The sequence below is a fragment of the Chiloscyllium punctatum genome, chromosome 26 (assembly GCF_047496795.1).
Source record: "Chiloscyllium punctatum isolate Juve2018m chromosome 26, sChiPun1.3, whole genome shotgun sequence".
In the NCBI taxonomy this organism is placed as follows: domain Eukaryota; kingdom Metazoa; phylum Chordata; class Chondrichthyes; order Orectolobiformes; family Hemiscylliidae; genus Chiloscyllium; species Chiloscyllium punctatum.
Window position 1 is genome coordinate 30,105,367 of NC_092764.1, and position 20,909 is coordinate 30,126,275.

The window sequence follows — 20,909 nt, forward strand, 5'->3', positions numbered from 1 at the left end:
TCTTAAATGTTGCAATTGGACCAGCCTCCACCACTTCCTCCGGCAGCTCATTCCATACACATACCACCCTCTGCGTGAAAAAGTTGCCCTGAGGTCTCTTTTATTTCTTTCCCTTCACACCCTAAACCTAGTCATGGAGGGAATAGTTTTTACGGAAAGCAGGTAGTGGTGGGGAGGGAAATATATCTCTGATAGGTTCCGTTTATAGATGGCAGAGGATGATGGGATGTATATAGAGGTTGGTGGGGTGGAAGGTGGGGACTAGGGGTGTTCTGTCCTTGTTCCCCTTGGAGGGATGGGCTCCCACGTCATCTCCTCTACCCTGAAGCTCTTCAGTCACATCCTGAAACAGACTCGCAATGTGGATTTTACCAGTTTCTTCATTTCCCCTCACTCCACCTTACCCCAGTTCCAACCTTCCAGCTCAGCACCATCCTCATGACTCTTCCCATCTGTCCATCTTCCTTCCCACCTATTTGCTCCACCCTGCCCTCTGACCTATCACCTTTACCCCCACCTCCATCCACCTAGTGCACTGTCAGCTACCTTCCTCCTGCTCCACGCCTTCCCATTTCTCTCTCCACCCCTTAGGTTCCCAGCCTCTTAATGATGAAGGGCTTTTTCCCGAAATGTTGATTTTCTTTCTCCTCAGATGCTGCCTGACCTGCTGTGCTTTTCCAGCACCACACTAATCATGACTCTAATCTCCAGCATCTGGAGTACTCACTTTCACCTTATTAATAATTATTAGACTGGTATAGATTTATCTCTGAAGTACCTGAGTGTAAATTTTCGTCTGGATGGAGTGCAGACAGGAAAATTGGCCAACAAGGGCTTCAGTCCTGAGACACCTAATTATTGTTCCAGAAGTGAATAGGAATTGAGACAGGCTACAAGTCGAATAATTAATCCTCTGCACAGAATCTTTATTTCTCAGCAATATATGTTATATCGATGTGATGTAATGACTTTTTTCTCAGAATGAAAAAGGAATTTCTACATCACTTATTTTCTACTGTCTTTTTAAATCCCTCTGATATTCATGATGGACTTAAAAACATTTGCTTTTATTTTTAGATTTTTTTTGTATATATGTATTTAAGTTTAAAGTTTTGACCTGGTAATGTGATTTTAGCATTTCTTTGCTGTGAGTTCTATTGTGATAGTTCTTTTGACTTCAAATTTAAGAATGATTTTTCTTTAAAAATCAATAAAGTTTAATTTCTTTTACATCTGTGTGAGCCAAATCAATAATTAATATTTGTAGAAAATTGACGTATTTTTCATTATCAATTTTGTAAATAGTGCATGAATAGGTGATCCAAAGCTATTTTTCCCAAGTGTTAACTCAGTTATTTAGGAGCAATAACTGCCTTGTGGCTAAATACATTGAGATGATTTACTTTTAAAAATTTAATTTTATATTTGTGTTCTAATTTCTGTAGTGAGCTGAAGAGACGTATGAAGGCAGAGAAAAAAGCGGCTGAGAAGGAAATTAAAGCTAAAGAACAAGCTGATAAACAAGTTCATGAAGCCAAGAAAGTTGATGGAATTGACATGAGTGGAGATGAAGAAACCCTTGATCCTAATGTGAGTAAGAGAACTTAATTTATTCCTGTGGTGTCACACTGTGCTTAATGTAAATTTCTGTCAAGTCGTGTATTTCAAAGAATTTTGCATTTGGGGAGTAAACCCGAGAGGGAGACCAGGATGGTACAGGATTCTAGCATAAAATCTTTTTGATTTGGTTAGTGGTCACCAAAATGGTTCTATTTTCAATTTTGAGTACCGCGTACCCATTGTATCTCTGTAATTCCCTTCAGCCTATTAACTTTTCCTTTCTGAAATCTGAATTCCTTCATTTTCATTATTTTTCTCTGTTTGCTGCACTTTTGACTTCATCAACTTGCATCCTGTGTTCTGAAAGTCACTTGATATTTCTTTCTGGCTGGTTTCTGTAAGATATTCCTTAAAATCTATTTCAGTTTGGTCCAACATTTGACTATTGGCTCTAATGTTTGTTTCTTTGACACTGAATCCACTTTCATCTGGTTGCACTGCAGAGACATTTTCTCATTTTTAAAAATAGTGCTTATTTAAGATGTCTTAAGCTTTTTTTCAGAACACATTGCAAAATGTTTGTAATTCTTTGTTTCAGCAATACTACAAAATTCGAACACAGGCCATCCAACGACTGAAGGGGACCGAGGACGACCCATATCCTCATAAATTCCATGTTGATATATCCTTAACAGAGTTTATTGAGAAATACAACGATCTACAGCCTGGAGACCATCTCACTGATACTACTTTATCTGTGGCAGGTGAGATGTTTACACATTAGCACCTTTGCTTTTAGTTTATTGTAAGAAAAGTTAATGCAGGAAATGGTGCAAGACAGTCATGAACTTAAGTAAACCTAAACATAATCGCCAACCTAATAAATAGTACAATTTCAAAGTATAAAAAGGAAATTGCAAGGATAAATGAGAGACAATATAAGCTAAATAATATAAACTGAAGGTAAATACTGGTCCAGAAAAGCTTTCAGAGCAGAGGGTAAGTGTTCACAAGCTTTACAGGTAGCAGGACAACTTGATTTATGGATCTATCTATATTTTACAAAAGTCACAGAATTGTTAGGGCACAGAAGGAGGCCATTTGGCCCATCATGCCTGCAGTGGCTCTTCCAATGAGCATCATTACCTTGTGCCAATCTCCAGTTTGTTGTGGTTCTGTTCGCCGAGCTGGGAATTTGTGTTGCAGACGTTTCGTCCCGTCTAGGTGACATCCTCAGTGCTTGGGAGCCTCCTTTGAAGCGCTTCTGTGATCTTTCCTCCGGCATTTGTAGTGGTTTGAATCTGCCGCTTCCGGTTGTCAGTTCCAGCTGTCCGTTGCAGTGGCTGGTATATTGGGTCCAGGTCGATGTGTTTGTTGATTGAATCTGTGGATGAGTGCCATGCCCCTAGGAATTCCCTGGCTGTTCTGTTTGGCTTGTCCTATAATAGTAGTGTTGTCCCAGTCGAATTCATGTTGTTTTGCGTGTGTAGCTACTAAGGATAGCTGGTCGTGTTGTTTCGTGGCTAGTTGGTGTTCATGAATGCGGGTCGTTAGCTGTCTTCCTGTTTGTCCTATGTAGTGTTTTGTGCAGTCCTTGCATGGGATTTTGTACACTACATTGGTTTTGCTCATGCTGGGTATCGGGTCCTTTGTTCTGGTGAGTTGTTGTCTGAGTGTGGCTGTTGGTTTGTGTGCTGTTATGAGTCCTCGTGGTCGCAGTAGTCTGGCTGTCAGTTCGGAAATGCTTCTGATGTATGGTAGTGTAGCTAGTCCTTTGGGTTGCGGCATGTCCTTGTTCCGTTGTCTTTCCCTTAGGCATCCGTTGATGAAATTGCACGGGTATCCGTTTTTGGCGAATACATTGTATAGGTGTTCTTCTTTCTCTTTTTTTGCAGTTCTGGTGTACTGCAGTGTGTTGTGGCCCTTTTGAATAGTGTCTTGATGCAACTTCTTTTATGTGTTGGGGTGGTTGCTTTCGTCGTTCAGGACTTGGTCTGTGTGTGTGACTTTCCTGTATACCTTTTTTTTGTGGTGAATTCTCCGTTTGGTGTTCTCTGTACCATCACGTCTAGGAATGGGAGTTGGTTGTCCTTTTCTTCCTCTCTAGTGAATCGGATTCCTGTGAGTGTGGCATTGATGATCAGGTGTATGTTCTCTATTTCTGTGTTTTTAATGATTACAAAAGTGTCATCCACATATCTGACCCAGAGTTTGGGTTGAATTTGCGGTAAGACTGTTTGTTCTAATCTTTGCATTACCGCTTCTGCTATGAGTCCAGAGATGGGTGAGCCCATGTAATCATTAAAAACACAGAAATAGAGAACACTTGTAAACCACTTCTGCAATTTCTCCAATGCATTCACATCTTTCCATTAAAGTGGTGCCCACAACTGTACCCAGTACTCCTGTTAAGGTTTAATAAGAGTCTTGTGCGAGTTCCACCTTCTTGCACTTGTACTCTATTTCAGGTATAAAGAATAAAAGTAAGCAAATGTGTCTATTTTTAATACCAGTTAGACTTCCACTGTTGTGTCCATTTCTGGGCACCATAGGTTAGAAATATGTGAAGTTCTTGTAGAGGAGATTTTCTAGAATGCTATTGGTGATGAAGGAATTTAGTTAAGCAGAGTCTCTGAGAAAGCTAAAATTGATCTCCTTGGAACAGAGCAGGTATGATACAGAAGCTCAAAAATTGAATGTTTCAATGAAGCGGTTGAGGATAATCTGTTTCTCTAAATGGAAAGTAGGTAATTGGGAAGGCAATACTAATTGGCAAAAAAAACTACATTGAATATGAGAACATTATTTCAAACATTTCAATTGATATCATGTTGAATGCATTGCTTGAATGGATGGTAAAAGTAGATTCATTAGGAACCTTCAAAAGGGAAGTGGATATGTTCTTGGAACGAACATTTAGGGCTTAGGTAAAAGCCAAAGGGACTGGAACTAATTAAATAACATCATGTATCTACTATCCGAGCAAGATAAGGAGCTAAACATTTCAAACTTCAGAAATGATAAGCAAATTGCATCAAAAAAGTTGTGGTAATATTAATAAAAGAGACAGGTAACACAGGAAAGTTGGGACAGTCATTAGAATTTAGTGTTAGCAATGGAATCTTGCCTGACAGTTGGGAAACCAGGAGGAGCCCTCTGTTTTGTGTTGGAAAAGGCCCAGTAAAATTAATTTGCTATTAGGCACCTAACTAATACAACATTGATTTAGGACCCTGAGAGGCACTGTCCAGTTGGAAACTTGACAGATATCCATTGTCCATCAGTGCTATCTGAATTAGTGTGGGATTGCTCAGGAACCCCGTGCAAAAGTGAGGGCAGGCAAGGAGATGGTGGCTGGCAAAGCTGAGGGAAGGGTGAGCTAAAGAAATAACAGGGAGCTGCTCTCAGTGGACCACTTCCTGAGGCTGGATCCCTTAATCATATGCTACGTACCTTTGCTTGAAGCAATCTACTACCACTCTCCCCTATCCGTAGAAATCACAAGCAAACAAACAATGTTAATCAGTAAGGAAATGAAGGGTTATAGGGAAAAGGCAGGAATGCAGAGCTGTGGATTATCAGATTAACTATGATCTTATTGAATGGCAGAGTAGGCTCAATGGATCAAATGACCTTTTCCTACTGGTACATCTTTTGGTCAATCCTGAAATGATTTGGTTTTCAGGCTTCACGTTTGTGGCAACCCGCCTGCTGATTGCAGACTAATGTGGTGGTGTGATGCTTTTAAAGGCTTCATTTAGCATCTCAGTGCGAAGGCTGTGCACAGGTTTTCTTGCTTTGGACTGAATCATGCAATGTTGGGAAGTTGGATCCCACTCCAAACCTTCATGTTGTCTTCCTCTTGAGATTATCCACATTTTAGATTTTTAAAAGACAGATTGAGAAAAATATTACACTGATGAGAGATAAAGCACAGATGTGGAATGAAAAAGGCAAATAGAATTCTGTCCTGTATTTCAAAAGGTTAGAATTTAAAAGTATTCTTCTTCTGTTTTGCTGTACTTCGGCCAAACCTCATCTGTGGTACTGTGTTGATTTCTGAGCACCAAAACTCAATGAAAATAATACTGACCTTGGAGGGGATCCAACTCAAATCCATCATACCTGAAAGGATTAATTTTGAGAATGTACTTCATAAATTTCACTTGTAATCTGTCTGGTTTAGAAGATTCAGGGATTATCTAATCTACATATCTCAAATTAAAGTTATCCAGTAGGGTAGATTGTATTTTATCTGGTGGAGAGGATTGATAACTTAGAGTTTGGATAATGAAATCATTAGGTACTTTCTTTTTTCCTCACAGTAGTGGAGATCCAGAATTCACTTCTCAATTGAGTATGTTCAAGTTTTCAGATGATTGGATTTTTCTAGGGTAGTGGCATTAAGGAGTATAGTTGAAGGTGGAGTTGAGTTTTAAATCAATTGTGAGGGGAACAAGCTTGATGAGCTGAATGGCTGGCTTACTTCTGTTCCTAATTATTTGGTAGAGAAAGATTTGTGTTGAAGAATGAATTATTTCAGTCATAATTACTGAAGAATCAGGAGGTTGTTATGACTTATATAATTATTGATTCATTAACTTGAGCATAAAACAATCTCACCTTTTCAACTTTGTGCATTTGTGTATGTTGTGCTATTGCATCCTATTGGTTTCTTTATGTTGATAATTTAATGTTGCTGCTGTTTCAATCTTAAATATAAACAAAATTGAGATGTGATTCCTTTTCTGTGCAGTAAGTTCTACAGGTAGTTCTTCTATAGCATGATGGTTGCGTTCTTGTGAAACCCCACATTATAGAAGAATCGCAATTTAGAAATACTGTTTGAAGTGTTGGTGATGTAATCGCATTACAGCTACACACTTTTTAAAAGTTCGCATTTTAGAAACAGCGTCGCCAATTTGGCAATTGCGTTATAGCGAAATTTGTGTTAATAAAGCACACGTTATAGCAGAACAACCTGCATTTCAAAAACTTAAAATATTTTCTTAATTCAACATAGCATCTATTTATGTTGATTTGCATTTTAAGTTGTTGAATTTGAGCATTTATATTGAACAACATTGCAACTCTCCCTGTTTTAGGTCGTATCCATGCTAAGCGGACCTCTGGTGTCAAACTAATTTTCTATGATCTTCGTGGTGAAGGAGTCAAACTGCAAGTTATGGCCAATTCCAAGTGAGTTAATTTTTGCAGATACTAGTTATTAGGGGAATTGAATCTTTTTTGATTTGATTTACAAGTATTTCATCTTTATGCTTTCTATGCAAGAATAATACTTGCCTATTTTTTCCTTTGCAAGTACCTTCCACTGCAACTGGGTAAACCTATGAAGGGGATGCCAAAATTATACTTGTCAGTTTAATTGCATTTTCTTTTAGCTGCATTTGTCTGGAGATCACTGTTTAATATTCAGCGTAAAAAAAAATCCAGAAATGATAAGCACGATTTTTTTTTAGTGTTCAACTTCTGTTTAATCTTTTAATAATAATTTTAGAAATTACAAATCTGAGGAGGAATTCATCAAGGTAAATAATAAATTACGCCGTGGTGATATTATTGGAGTGCAAGGAAACCCAGGAAAGACAAAAAAAGGAGAGCTGAGCATAATCCCTGTGGAAATAAAACTTCTATCTCCTTGCCTACACATGCTGCCTCACTTGCACTTTGGACTCCGAGATAAGGTAAATACATTGCTCAAAATTGAATGTGAGAAAAGACCAGTAAATTCTGCTTAAATGTCCTTTTAGGTAAAAATAAGAGCTGCAGATGCTGGAAACCATATTCTAGATTAGAGTGGTGCTGGAAAAGCACAGCAGTTCAGGCAGTATCCGAGGAGCAGGAAAATCGACATTTCGGGCAAAAGCCCTTCATCAGGAATAGAGCTGTTTTTTGGCACATTATTCCTGATGAAGGGCTTTTGCCTGAAATGTCGATTTTCCTGCTCTTTAATGTCCTTTTTGACAAGCTATCAAAATCTAATTTAAATTAAAATAAGTACTATGTAGCTGAAGCAAAAATCAAAATTTATTGCTTTTTGTGCAGTTTGTAAATTAAAGTTCGTGAAATTTATAGTTTCTAACTTGCTCATCAAATTCAAAAGCTGAAACTTTTTTTTTATTAATTGCATATGATAGATTGAATCTTTCAGGCCTGCTGGAGCTTTTAATACATAGAAACATAAAAGATTGGAGCAGGAATAGGCCATTCAGCCTATTCATTTTGATCATGGCTGATCGTCAAGTTCTAATTATGCCCCTGCCCTCCCCATATCCCTTGATCCCTTTTAGCCACAAGAGCTGTAACTACCTCCTCCTTGAAAACCCTATTAGAAGAGTGGGTGAGGAAACTTAATTGGGTGGGAGGTAAAAATTGTAATATCCTAACTGCAGATTAAGGATTTGGCATTAAGTTCTCCAAAGTCTTCAACCAAGATGCCTTTTATTGTTCTTGATGATCAGAAAACTCTTTGCATTAATTAGCATTCCATGAATACTGATTATCATTCATCTGCTGAATTGACATACATGGGCTCAATCTTTCACAAAAATGGGACGTATGTATTCACATATTTCCACGAGTGTATCTGGGGTAGGGACCTGGTAGGAAAGACATCTTCCTCCAAGCTCCAGTGTAAATGACAACCAATTTGTTTCTCTGCGCAGATGCTTTCAATGTAAATGATGAAGCTTGAGTGGGTGGAGCAACTCATGAAGTTTCAATCATATGCTGTCGTGCTGTAGTTCTTAAATACTTTTACAGGATACAGAGTGAGGCTTCACTAGTTCAACAAGCTCACAAGAACCAACATCTAAAGTAGAAATTACTGGCAAAACTCAGCAGGTCTGGCAGCAGCTGTGAAGAGAAATCAAAGTTAACATTTCAGGTCCAGTGACTCTTCTTTCGAACTGATGGTAGCTAGGAAAATGATGGTTTTTATGCAGAAGATTGGTGGGGGAGGGAGAGAGTAAATGATAGGTGGAGATAGAAAAACAGTTGGACAGACAAAAGGGTGGTTAAAGATTAGTCTGGGGGGAATGGAAATTGCTAAATAGTGCTGTTAGTAACTGGCAATGGGTTGTGTTTGGAGCAGCTAATGTGCTGACAAGACGTGGTGTGTGGGGTAAGGATAAGGACGTGGCCTCAAGTCCTAAAATTATTGAACTCTTAAGTCCAGAAGGCTGCTGAGTTCCCAAGCAGAAAATAAGGTATTGTTCTTCCAGTTTGTGCTGAACTTCACTGGAGCACTACAGCAAGCCTGAGACAGAAACATTGGCCAGAGAACAAGATGGCATGTTGAAGTGGCAGGCAACTAGAAGCTCATCGTCCTTGTTGAGGACAGAATGTGGTTGTTCTGGAAAGTGGTCACCCAGTGTGCACTTCATTTCCCCAATGTAGAGAATACCACATTGGGAGCAATGGTTACAGTATACTAGATTGTGTGAAGTGCAAGTAAAGTGCTGCTTCACCTGCAAGGTGTGTTTGGGGCCTTGGATGGTGAGAAGGGATGAAGTATACGGGCAGGTGTTGCACCTTCTGTGGTTCCATGGGAAGGTGCCATGGGGCTGTGGGGGATATTCGAAGTGAAGGAGGAGTGGACCGGGGTGTCCCGGAGGAAATGAGCCCTACAGAAGGCTGACAAGGGAGGGGAGGGGAAATTGGGTCTGAAGATGGCAGAAATAACGGCTAATGATCCTATGGATGTGGATGCTGGTGGGTGAAACAACTCCACAAAGGTCGATAACCCGGCACCAAATCGCCCTTTATTTACATGTGGAGCATCCTTGACACTGATCCTGATACCTGGGTCTCAGGGTAAACAGGATATCTGACATTCCTGTTCTTATCAGACAGGACTCCCTTTTTGGGGGTCTGTTAATCAGATCCAGTCAGGGAACTCGTATTTTGAGGTCCACCTGGCTAACCTTGTTACAATCACTACAGTGGGTTGGAAAGCAATGACAAGGGGGATCCTCCAGCTGTTGTGAGAGGGAAGAGGGCTGAAGAGTGGGAGATGGATCAGACTCAGATAACAGCTTGTCAACTATGGTGCTGGAGAATCCTTGGCGAAGGAAGGAAGGGGACACTTCAGAGATCTCCTTGTCAAAGTTGGCATCATTTGAGACAGGAATTGGGAGAATGGAATGATTTTTACAGGAAGGAAAGTGTAAAGATGTATAGTCAAGGCAACTGTGGGAGTTAGTGGGGTTGTAATGGTATTGGTGGCCAACCTATCCTCAGAAATGGAATAGAGGTGTCAAGGAAGGGAAGGGAGGAGTCAGAGATGGAACAGGTGAAGGTAAGATTAGTGGAAATTAGAAGCTAAATACATAAACTTTTCCAATTCCTCGACTCAATTTTTGTTTTCTCCCCTTGTCCAGTCCCTTCCCACTTACTCCACGGTTTCTCAGATATTTTACATCATTTTCAGAATTTCCAGTTTGCAGGCTTCAACCGCCTCCTCTTTATCATTGACATCCCCCTCTGGATGGTCTCAAGGCTTTCCGTTCTTCTTGGAAAGAAAGGCTTAAACCATCTCCGCCCTCCACTCTCTTCTGCCTGGCTGAGCTTGTCCTTACTCTGAACAACTTCTCATTTAACTCCTTTCACTTTGTTCAGGTCAAAGTTATGCCTGTCTCTTTGTGGGATAAGTGGAACATTTCATATTCCTGTCCTACTCCGGCGCCCACTCACAACTCTTTTTCTCTGGAATATCAGTGACATCATTGGCACTGCTCCCCTCTTTCATCCTGTATAGAAAAGTTTACTACTTCTATTATATAATTTCCAATCCACATTCACCTTCACTCAGTCCATCTCTGCAGGCTGTAGATTCCAAGTTTGAATAAGGAAGACCACCTGGAGTCCGGTTCACTAATTACCACATACATGAAACGCAGAATAAAGAGCAAGGCTAAAGAAATCCTGCAAATGGCAGAAAACTGGTCTTGAGGATACATCAGAGTGTACAGGTGGCTTTAGGGCAGACTTTCGCCCAACACATGAGCTGCCTGATAAGGGCCCAAAGGGCAGTTTAATAATGTGAAAGACTCAAATGAAAGCAAATATCTCACTCCTGATATTTCTTCACATGCCAGATATTTGACCAACTTGACCCACCATATCAGTGCTATTCTTCCATCTGAATGACTCAATCTTTCTGACCCAGTTTAAAGATTCCCCAAACATTTTTCTGTTGACCCATTTCATCTGTTGAATTATTGTCTGAAGAAAACTAGGGTATTTTGTTCCAGTGAGCCTAAAATTTTGATTGATCCACTTGAGTAAAACTGAACTAAATAACATCAAGTGTAAATGGTATATCCTGATTTCACCAATATGTTCCAAAAACTTATAAAGCAATAGGTCAGTCCCAGGAAAATAAACTACTTGCTACCCAATTCTGATTAATTGTACGCTGCAATTACAAACTTATGTGTTTGAAACCCTGCAAATTCATGTTTCTGTTAATTGACTTTTCTTTGTGTTCTAGTAGTGGTGAACTCTCTGGTTTATCCAGTGATTGAGATTTGGTTAGCTTAGTTGGTTGGAAGGTTGGTTGGTGATGCCAACAGCATAAGTTCAATTCTTGCACTGGCTGATATTACCAGGAAGGACTTTCCTACTCAATCTCTCCCCTCACCTGAGGCATGGCAAACCTTCATTTAAACCATCACCAGTCCCTCTGTCTAATGAGGCAGCAGTATTATGGTACTCTGGGGCCATGGCAACTTTACTTTTTTATAGTAAATAGATACGGAGTGAATTTTGGGGAGGGAAATTAGCCCAATGTCATATTTATGTCACATTTTTTTGATAATCTTTTCAATTGTTTTGGAGGAAAGTACCTATCCACCTTTTTGGATAATGGCAAACTTTTATTTAAGTAAAGTATATATATTGAGCTTTACAGTGGAAATTCTTTTTTAAGAACACAAAATGTGTGCTTATTCTCTCTCAATAACTTCTGACAGGAAACTAGATATCGTCAGCGATATTTGGATCTGATTTTAAATGATTATGTGAGACAGAAGTTCATCAACAGGGCCAAAATCATCACCTATCTCCGGAGGTTTTTAGATAATCTGGGATTTCTGGAGGCAAGTTTCTTTATATTTTCTTATTTGCAGTATATGTTTTTGAGTATTGCATATTTTGATTTTCAGATGTGAAAACAACTGTAAATTTTTAAAAAATGTAATTATATCTGAGATACTTAATGAGAATAACATTTAAGTGCATAAAATCACTATGTAAATTTAACCTTTCCTACAGGTGGAGACACCCATGATGAATATAATTCCAGGTGGAGCAGTTGCCAAGCCCTTCATTACACACCATAATGAGTTAGATATGGATTTGTACATGAGAATTGCTCCAGAACTTTACCATAAGGTATGAGCATAGCGAGGTGCATTTTCTCAAAAGAAGGATGCAAATGTATGGAGCACTTTTCATGTTCTTAGGATGTTCCACTGTACTTCACATTGCCTTTTGAATAAATTTGAAATGCTGTTTCAGTTGCACTGAGGTCTACTTCAATAACCCACCAAAAAAAACTGTGCTCTATTTCTCACTATCTTGCCTGTTACATATGCATCTATCCATGACAGTATTCTGCAACAACTGATGAGGTGTTGAGATGGTTACATTTTGAGGCTGTCTTTAAGGGCAATATGGAGGTATGCTGGAGGTCATGTAACCTGTCTTGAATCGTGCTGAAAAGAAGCCAGGGTAATTTGGTTGGTAGAGGGGCCAAATTTGTTTTTGATTGGTAAAAGGTTTTAAGATCTTTACATGTCTAATCAATGACCAGAGCAACTTTGCCGCTAAAATGATAGCTTGATCGACAGTATCCAAATCCGAAACAGGTGTTAAACTATTTGGATTTCTAAATGGATCTCTCCACAAATGCTGCTAGACCTGCTGAGTTTCTCTGGCACTTTTCTGTGTTGTATCTAACTTCTAAAAGGTTATGATTTGGATAAGATGCAAAGAATGCAAATGCAGAAAACAAAAGCTATTGGGAAGTGATAGAATCCAGTAGCCAAACTCTAAGATGGTGCAGAAAATTGCATTTAGATAAGTTCTTTAGATTTTTGTTTTTCATTTAGAAACACAAACTAATGCATTTAATTCCAAGTTGTCCTTACTGTCAATCAACCAAATGAGGACTGGCTCCTGGTGCTGGCCTTCCTCTCCACCTCACTCCCTAGTAATGGAGGTAAAAACAATAACTGCAGATGCTGGAAACCAAATACTGGATTAGTGGTGCTGGAAGAGCACAGCAGTTCAGGCAGCATCCAACGAGCAGCGAAATCGACGTTTCGGGCAAAAGCCCTTCATCAGGAATAAAGGCAGTGAGCCTGAAGTGTGGAGAGATAAGCTAGAGGAGGGTGGGGGTGGGGAGAGAGTAGCATAGAGTACAGTGGGTGAGGGGGGGAGGAGATTAAGGTGATAGGTCAGGGAGGGGAGGGTGGAGTGGATAGGTGGAAAAGGAACTAGGCAGGTCGGACAAGTCAAGGAGACAGTGCTGAACTGGAAGTTTGAAACTAGGATGAGGTGGGGGAAGGGGAAATGAGGAAGCTGTTGAAGTCCACATTGATGCCCTGGGGTTGAAGTGTTCCGAGGCGGAAGATGAGGCGTTCTTCCTCCAGGCGTCTGGTGGTGAGGGAGTGGCGGTGAAGGAGGCCCAGGACCTCCATGTCCTCTGCAGAGTGGGAGGGGGAGTTGAAATGTTGGGCCACGGGGCGGTTTGGTTGATTGGTGCGGGTGTCTCGGAGATGTTCCCTAAAGTGCTCTGCTCGGAGGCGCCCAGTCTCCCCAATGTAGAGACCACATCAGGAGCAACGGATACAATAAATGATATTAGTGGATGTGCAGGTGAAACTTTGATGGATGTGGAAGGCTCCTTTAGGGCCTTGGATAGAAGTGAGGGAGGAGGTGTGGGCGCAGGTTTTACAGTTCCTGCGGTGGCAGGGGAAAGTGCCAGAATGGGAGGGTGGGTCGTAGGGGGGTGTGGACCTGACCAGGTAGTCACGGAGGAACGGTCTTTGCGGAAGGTGGAAAGGGGAGGGGAGGGAAAGAAATCCCTGGTGGTGGGGTCCATTTGGAGGTGGCGGAAATGTCGGCGGATGATTTGGTTTATGCGAAGGTTTGTAGGGTGGAAGGTGAGCACCAGGGCGTTCTGTCCTTGTTACGGTTGGAGGGGTGGGGTCTGAGGGCGGAGGTGCGGGATGTGGACGAGATGCGTTGGAGGGCATCTTTAACCACGTGGGAAGGGAAATTGCGGTCTCTAAAGAAGGAGGCCATCTGGTGTGTTCTGTGGTGGAACTGGTCCTCCTGGGAGCAGATACGGCGGAGGCGGAGAAATTGGGAATACGGGATGGCATTTTTGCAAGAGATAGGATGGGAAGAGGTGTAATCCAGGTAGCTGTGGGAGTCGGTGGGTTTGTAAAAAATGTCAGTGTCAGGATGCTGGTTACCAGTGCCAGCCAGATGTACATTTTATTGAGAAAGGTGTACAGTATATAGTAAAAGAAAGTTACAGTATTTTGATTTATAAATTTCAAGTTTGCTTGCAATTAACTTTAAGTTAATGGATATTGTAAAGATAAGGATAAGGTTTACCCAGTAATGTTTTTAAACTTAGAAATGAAAGGAATGACTTGTGAATGTTCAATGAAAATTTATCAACTGTACTTGAAAAAAACTCACATGAAATCTTATTTTGCTCAGCTTCACTCTTGGACATGCAATTCAAGAGACAATTTACTGTAAAATAAGTTGTTTTCCATATAAATATACAATCTGTGATTGCAATTTGTGGTTTTGAGTTGTAATTTAACACTCAGAAAGGAAAGATAATTTTAGTTATCTGAATATGTTGAGTTTCCTTTAACCAAAATATATCTTTGTTTTTCAGATGTTGGTTGTAGGAGGTCTTGATAGAGTGTATGAAATTGGGCGCCAGTTTAGGAACGAAGGAATTGATCTTACTCACAATCCAGAATTTACCACATGTGAATTTTACATGGCTTATGCCGATTACAATGACCTAATGAAAATCACAGAGAGTCTTCTTTCAGGTTTGTAATGTAATTTCTGTTGTAATCAAATCATGGGAAAACATTTGTAAATTGTTTAATACTATAAATCTTAAAAAAAAATTGCTATCTTCTTGGTGGCATGATCTTAGTTCTGTCCTTATCCAAAAGATGGTGTGATCTTGCTCAGAAATACTCCCACAGACTCCAGTTTCTTACTGCAGTTGTTTCCAAGTGATATTTATTAATGAGTGAGTCAGAGTGAGCTTTTTAACTTCGGGTGAGACATTGGCTCTACCTTGTCTGACAGCCTCACATGCACTTTCTAGATAGTAATACTGCATAATAATCAAGACAGGAAAAAACTGGCTGTATCTTCTCCCCCAAAAAAAAAGTCTTGGAGATACTAAGGCAAACTGCAGATTCTGTAACTGATGTTTGAAAAGAATAAGCTAACTTGGTTCTGAATTCAATCAAACCTTTTCAAAACACTCATGAAGTTTTGCTTTTGCAGGTATGGTCAAGCATATTACAGGCAGTTACAAAATCACGTACCATCCTGATGGACCTGATGGTCAAAGTTATGAAATTGATTTTACACCACCATTCAAACGTATCAGTTTGGCAACCGATCTGGAGAAAATTATGGGAGTTGAATTTCCACCCACTGATCAATATGAGACTGAAGGTAAGAAAAAAATGTTTATTTCTGGCACCGTGAAACAGCAATTTGTGATACGATAATTGCTGTTCCACCCTGCTTCTCCCACAGCTTTGTCTTTATTTTTACAATTCAGTTAATCACACAATTCTCTTCCATTACACTACATCTTATCCAACTGCATGAGAGTGCCTTCTTACTTTTCCAGTAGCAGCTAAGGATTATGCTGTTACTCATTCCACATTTAGCACACTGCCAACATGTGTTTGTTCTAGAATCATTGAAATTATATAGAATATGAAGCACAGAATTCGGACATTCTAACCAGAAAGATCTTTGCCAGGATGCTTATGTTCTACACACAATTCTTCACTCGATTCATTAAATCAATTATAATAGACTTTTATTCTAAAACACTTTTTTCAAGTAACTTTTGATATAATCAAACTATAGGAAAATGGTTTTCAGTTAATATTGTAAATTGTTTAATACTGCAACATCTTAAAAAGGATTGCTGTCTTCTGGATAACATGATTACCTAACTTCACATTCAAATACGTCAATAATGTTTGCCTTAACTATTGTGTTTGTGATTTCTGTATTCATAACTTCTTACAGCCTTTTTCAATTAAATTTCTTCAATACAATTTTTGTATTTAATTATTTTAACAGCTTTTTGGTGAGGATAGAATCACATTGCGTTATTGATATGCCTTTTCAAAGGTAAATGGAAGGAATTCTTGATAGTGTACAGTAAAATAGGGCAAAGTCAGCATGGTTTCATCAAGGGGAGTTCATGCCTGACAAATCTGTTAGACTTATTTGAGGAAGTAACTAGCAGGTTAGACCAAGGAGAGCCAATGAATATTGTTTACCTGGACTTCAAGAAGGCCTTTTGACAAGGTGTCGCCTTGGAGGCTACTGATTAAGATAAGGGCACATGATGTTCAAGGCAAGTTGCTACCATGGATGGAAGCCAGGCTGTCTGGCAGAAAGCAGAGAATATGGGTGAAAGGATCCTTCTCATGATGGCAGCCCATGACAAGTGGTGTTCCGCAAGACTCAGTGTTAGGACTACAATTTTTCACTTTATACATTAACAATCTAGATGAAGGAACTGAGGGCATTTGTTTACAGACTAAGTTTACAGATGATATAAAGATATGTAGAGGGACAGGTAGCATTCAGGAGGAGAGGAGGCTGGACAGAATTTGGACAGGTGAGGAAAGCGGGCAAAGAAGTGGTAGATGGAATCCAATGTGGGAAAGTGAGGGGTCAGGCACTTTGGTAGGAAGAATAGAGGCATGGACTATTTTCTAAATGGGAAGAAAATTCAGACATTTGAGGTGCACAGAGACTTGGGAGTTCTCATCCAGGATTCTCTCAAAGTAAACTTGCAGGTTGAGTCAGTAGTGATGGAACTGAGGGCCGTGATGGTATTTATTTTGAGAGGACTTGAATATAAAAGCAGGGATGTACTTCTAAGGCTCTGGTCAGACCACATTTGCAATATTGTGCACAGGTTTGGGCCCTATACGTCAGGAGGGATGTACTGGACCTGGGGCATGTTCAGCATGTTCAGAGGAGTTTCATGAGAATGATCCCAGGAATGAAAAGCTTAATATATGAGGAACCTTGAGGACTCTGGGTCTATACTCAAAGGAATTGGTGGGGTGGGGGGTTCTAACTGAAACACATAGAATACTAAATATTCTGGACAGAGTAGATTTTGGGAAGATGTTTCCATTGGTAGGAGAGACTGGGACCCGAGTGCACAGCCTTCGAGTAAAGGGAAGACCTTTCAGACCGGAGGTAAGGAGAAACTTCTTCAAACAGAGTGTGGTGAATCTATGGAATTCATTACCACAGAAGGCTGTAGAGCCAGGTCATTGAGTATATTTAAGACTGCGATTGATAGGTACTTGGGCTCAAAAGGTTACAGGGAGAAAGCGGGAGAATGGGGTTGAGAAACTTATCAGCCATGATTGAATGGCAGAGCAGACTCAATGGGCTGAATGGCCTAATTTCTGTTCCTAGGCCTGATGGTGTTATGGAAAGTTTCCATATCCTACTGTTTCACTAATTGTGAAAAGTCATGACTCATGTACCCAAATGAAAAATAGAACCTACAACATAACTACTGGTAGAATAGAATTCAAGAAAGATTTCTTAGAAATCTGAAAGATGAGGGCAATATGCTACCTGTAGTTGTTGGTTTATTTTTGTATATTTTATTTGAAACAAGGCTGTAACAGTTGCAATTCTCCAGTCTTTTAGTACCTGTTTCAAACAAGGTTCAAAAGATCACAGAAAGTTCCTCACCAAATTCCACATTCACTTCTCAGCATCCTTACTTCTGGTAACTTCTAGTCTTGATGATTATCAATTTTGTATCTACAGTCAGCTTTTCTACAGCCCATCCAATATCTCAACCACCAGTTCTTTATTAAGACTTCAAGAGCATCTTCCGTGATAGAGGAAGAAACGTACTTTAGTATTTCAGCCATGGACTCTGCTACCACTATTGGGTCGCCCTTTTGTGCCAAAATTGGCTCCAGTCATTCTTTTGTTTCCTTTTTTTCCTGTCCCATGCATGAATTAAAAATAACAACAATTAGCAAAACACTTTGACTATTTCTGTTTCTTTGTTAGAATTGTAAGCTTTAGCCCTGCTGTAAGATTAACTTACTACTTTTTGTTAAAACAGAGGCCCGTAAATTCTTCGATGATTTGTGCAATCAGAAAGGTGTTGAATGTCCACCTCCAAGGTCTACAGCCAGGCTTTTGGACAAGGTACGAGTTGAAATATATGAAACCCTGGGCTAATTTCTGGGTCAGGAACCTGACATTCAGACCATGCTGGGGCCTAACCCTCAATGCTATTTTGATAAAGGAAAGACCTTACCGGTTCACTCAATCTGTGTTTATGTTTCAAATATGTCTTCTCTTCCTATCATCTGTTAACAATGCTCTTTAATGAGCTTACACCTGGGTACTTTGAGGCTTGGGGGTCACTGCCATACAAGCCCTTTGAACATTTTAGCAGGTCATGGAGGCATTGGGATGACTAACAGACTATTAAGGCAATGAGAACCATTTCAAAACCTTGCTTTCACTTCTCAAATGAAAGCTCAGCCCCAACTCATCATACAGTCAACAGCCTGAAATGACAACATTATGTGTAGTGGCAGTGCTTTTGTGATTTATTGGTATTTCAATCACAAGAATGTTAATATTTTGAATATTACAAGTGTTTTGTATAGTATTTAGAAAAATAGTTTTAGGTCTTTCTGCTTTCCATTCTGCTAATGGTTCAGGATGAGAAGCTGTCATGATAAATGGCAAAGGATCATCGTCGTAGAGATATAAAACAGAATTTTCCCAAACTCTAAACAACATTCACAATGGCAAGATATTTGGTTTGGAAAAGTACAGCAGGAACAGAAAAAATAGATTTTCTGCATCGAGGGGATAAAAGTCAGATTATCCACATGAAGTTTAATGGTGAAACGAGAATCTCACTAGTGCGTTGTGAGGAGCCTATCTGTATGCATGAATAACTCATTATTACCTTTCTTCTACCTAATTTCAATGTAGATTTGAGTCTTCCCCGGCAGTGGTTAGAAACTAGATGGCGTCAATTTCTGATATAAAATTCAGAGCTGTTACTGACAGACGAAAGTTGCAGCTTTTTGGCATCTACTCTGGGCATCTGTATTGACTAGCAATTCCAAACATCTATGGGTACAGTCCATAGGCAGCGATGGAATTTTATCAGTGAAGTTTCTGGAAAGCAACAGCTTCACCACCTTTTTGTGGCATATCTCCAACTTACATAAAAAATTTCAGCACTTAACTATTACATTTTAGAGCTCACCAAGACCAATGCAGTGCCAGACTGCTCTGCTCTCAGGGACAGGCACGCATGTCATGCATCAAAACAGGGTGCATCTTGGTCCGCTTAGCTTGCTTTCTTAGCACTTGTTCACTTTACACCTGCATGGATTCCCCCAGTGTCTCTGCCTTGCGTTTTTACAAATTACTGCTTCATTCAGAACTTAGACTTTTGGTATTTCTTTTGAGCCTTGCCCTTTAGCATTTGATAAAATGCCAGGCAGCACTGAACAGTCAAGGGAGAGGTGTGTTGCTGTACTGCACCATGGTTACATTCAGTAGAAAACACAATACAACCTAAAAGCCCAACGTGAATGTCCAATAAGAATAGACCATATTCTAGCTAAGGGGGACTGTCGTTAATCAGGGCAGTGCCATCACAGTCAGTCAAGGGCATTTTTTGATCTCAGGCCAGGGGCCTGTATACCAGTGAGTTTACTGAGTTGTTCAGGATCGGGGATCTATGATTTTGGTTTGGGGAGTGGGCCAACGTCAGTGTTGCAGGCTGACTGCATCCAGTCCAAGGACTAGCAGTAACTTCATAAGGTGTACACACAGAAGCAGGCCATTTAGCTCATCAAGTCTACTGCACCATTCAATGAGATCATGGCTGATCTGATAGTCCTCAGCTCCACTTAACAGATCATCAAAAGATCCTCCAGTGAAGTACAGGTTTTTTAAAACAACCTGTTCAAGGATGTTATGACTGGAGCAAGTGAGACTTGACCAGAGCTTCTACTTCAAGGTAGGGACATAACCACTGAATCGCAAGGGGTCTCCCAAATCGCAAGGATGAGAAACATAGCCTGCAGAGATGAACCTGTGCAGGGAACCCCCAATAGATTTAAAGTCTGTCACTTGAACCATTTGGCCATAACCACAGATGACAAATAAAGGCTTTTTTTATAAATCACCCTGTTCAAAACCATTCAGAGCAGGTAGGGCATGAACCTGTGCTTTCTGGTCCCACACTATAACTATGCCACAAGACCTGCTTACCATGATGCCCCATAACATTGAAATGTAGGAGATACTGGAGAGATATCAATGTCGCGTACTATTCATAGATGGCTGGTAGAAAACAGTAGCTTCCCTTTCCTAACCCTGATTGATGACTCTATTACACAGGCTCCTGATTGAGGACATTCTTTTATAGGTCTGGGGATTTGTTGTAGTAGGCTACAGAGTGCACTGATCATCCTTGTGTGCTCTAGCTTTAGCTCTAAGAAGTAGCTAACTCCTTCTTGAAAACATTCAGCACTCGGCCTCAATCACTTTTGATGACTGAGAATTTCACAGGTTCACCACTGTCTGAAGAAGTCTCACCACATCTCAGTACAGGCCTTGGTCCCCAGGAGTCAGTCGGTAGTAACTCAGTCCCAGACCTCGGTCCCCGGGGGTCAGTCAGTAGTAACTCAGTCCCAGGCCATGGTCCCCGGGAGTCAGTCGGTAGTAGCTCAGTCCTGGCCTCTGTCCCCGGGAGTCATTCGGTAGTAACTCAGTCCCAGGCCTCGGTCCACGGGGGTCAGTTGGTAGCTCAGTACTGGCCTCGGTCTTCGGGGGTCAGTTAGTAGTAGCTTAGTCTCAGGCCTTGGTCCCTGGGAGTCAGTTGGGAGTAGCTCATTCCCGGCCTCGGTCCCCGGGGATCAGTATGTAGTAGCTCTGTCCCAGGCTGGTTTCATTCTCATCATTAGTTCACATTGGCACCAGAAGTAACATTGCCAAGA

The 20,909-nt window shown here is 40.5% G+C and overlaps 1 protein-coding gene across 2 annotated transcripts in view; it reads left to right on the forward strand.

Annotated features, from left to right (window-relative positions):
• kars1 (lysyl-tRNA synthetase 1) overlaps positions 1-20,909 on the forward strand; it is a 53,395-nt gene that overhangs the window by 18,106 nt on the left and 14,380 nt on the right. For both annotated transcript variants that reach the window (XM_072596008.1, XM_072596007.1), the window contains 9 exons: positions 1,446-1,590; positions 2,159-2,324; positions 6,666-6,759; positions 7,079-7,265; positions 11,556-11,681; positions 11,857-11,976; positions 14,507-14,669; positions 15,142-15,315; positions 17,996-18,081. In XM_072596008.1, the coding sequence (XP_072452109.1) occupies positions 1,446-1,590; positions 2,159-2,324; positions 6,666-6,759; positions 7,079-7,265; positions 11,556-11,681; positions 11,857-11,976; positions 14,507-14,669; positions 15,142-15,315; positions 17,996-18,081 (1,261 nt within the window). The remainder of the gene's footprint in view (positions 1-1,445; positions 1,591-2,158; positions 2,325-6,665; positions 6,760-7,078; positions 7,266-11,555; positions 11,682-11,856; positions 11,977-14,506; positions 14,670-15,141; positions 15,316-17,995; positions 18,082-20,909) is intronic.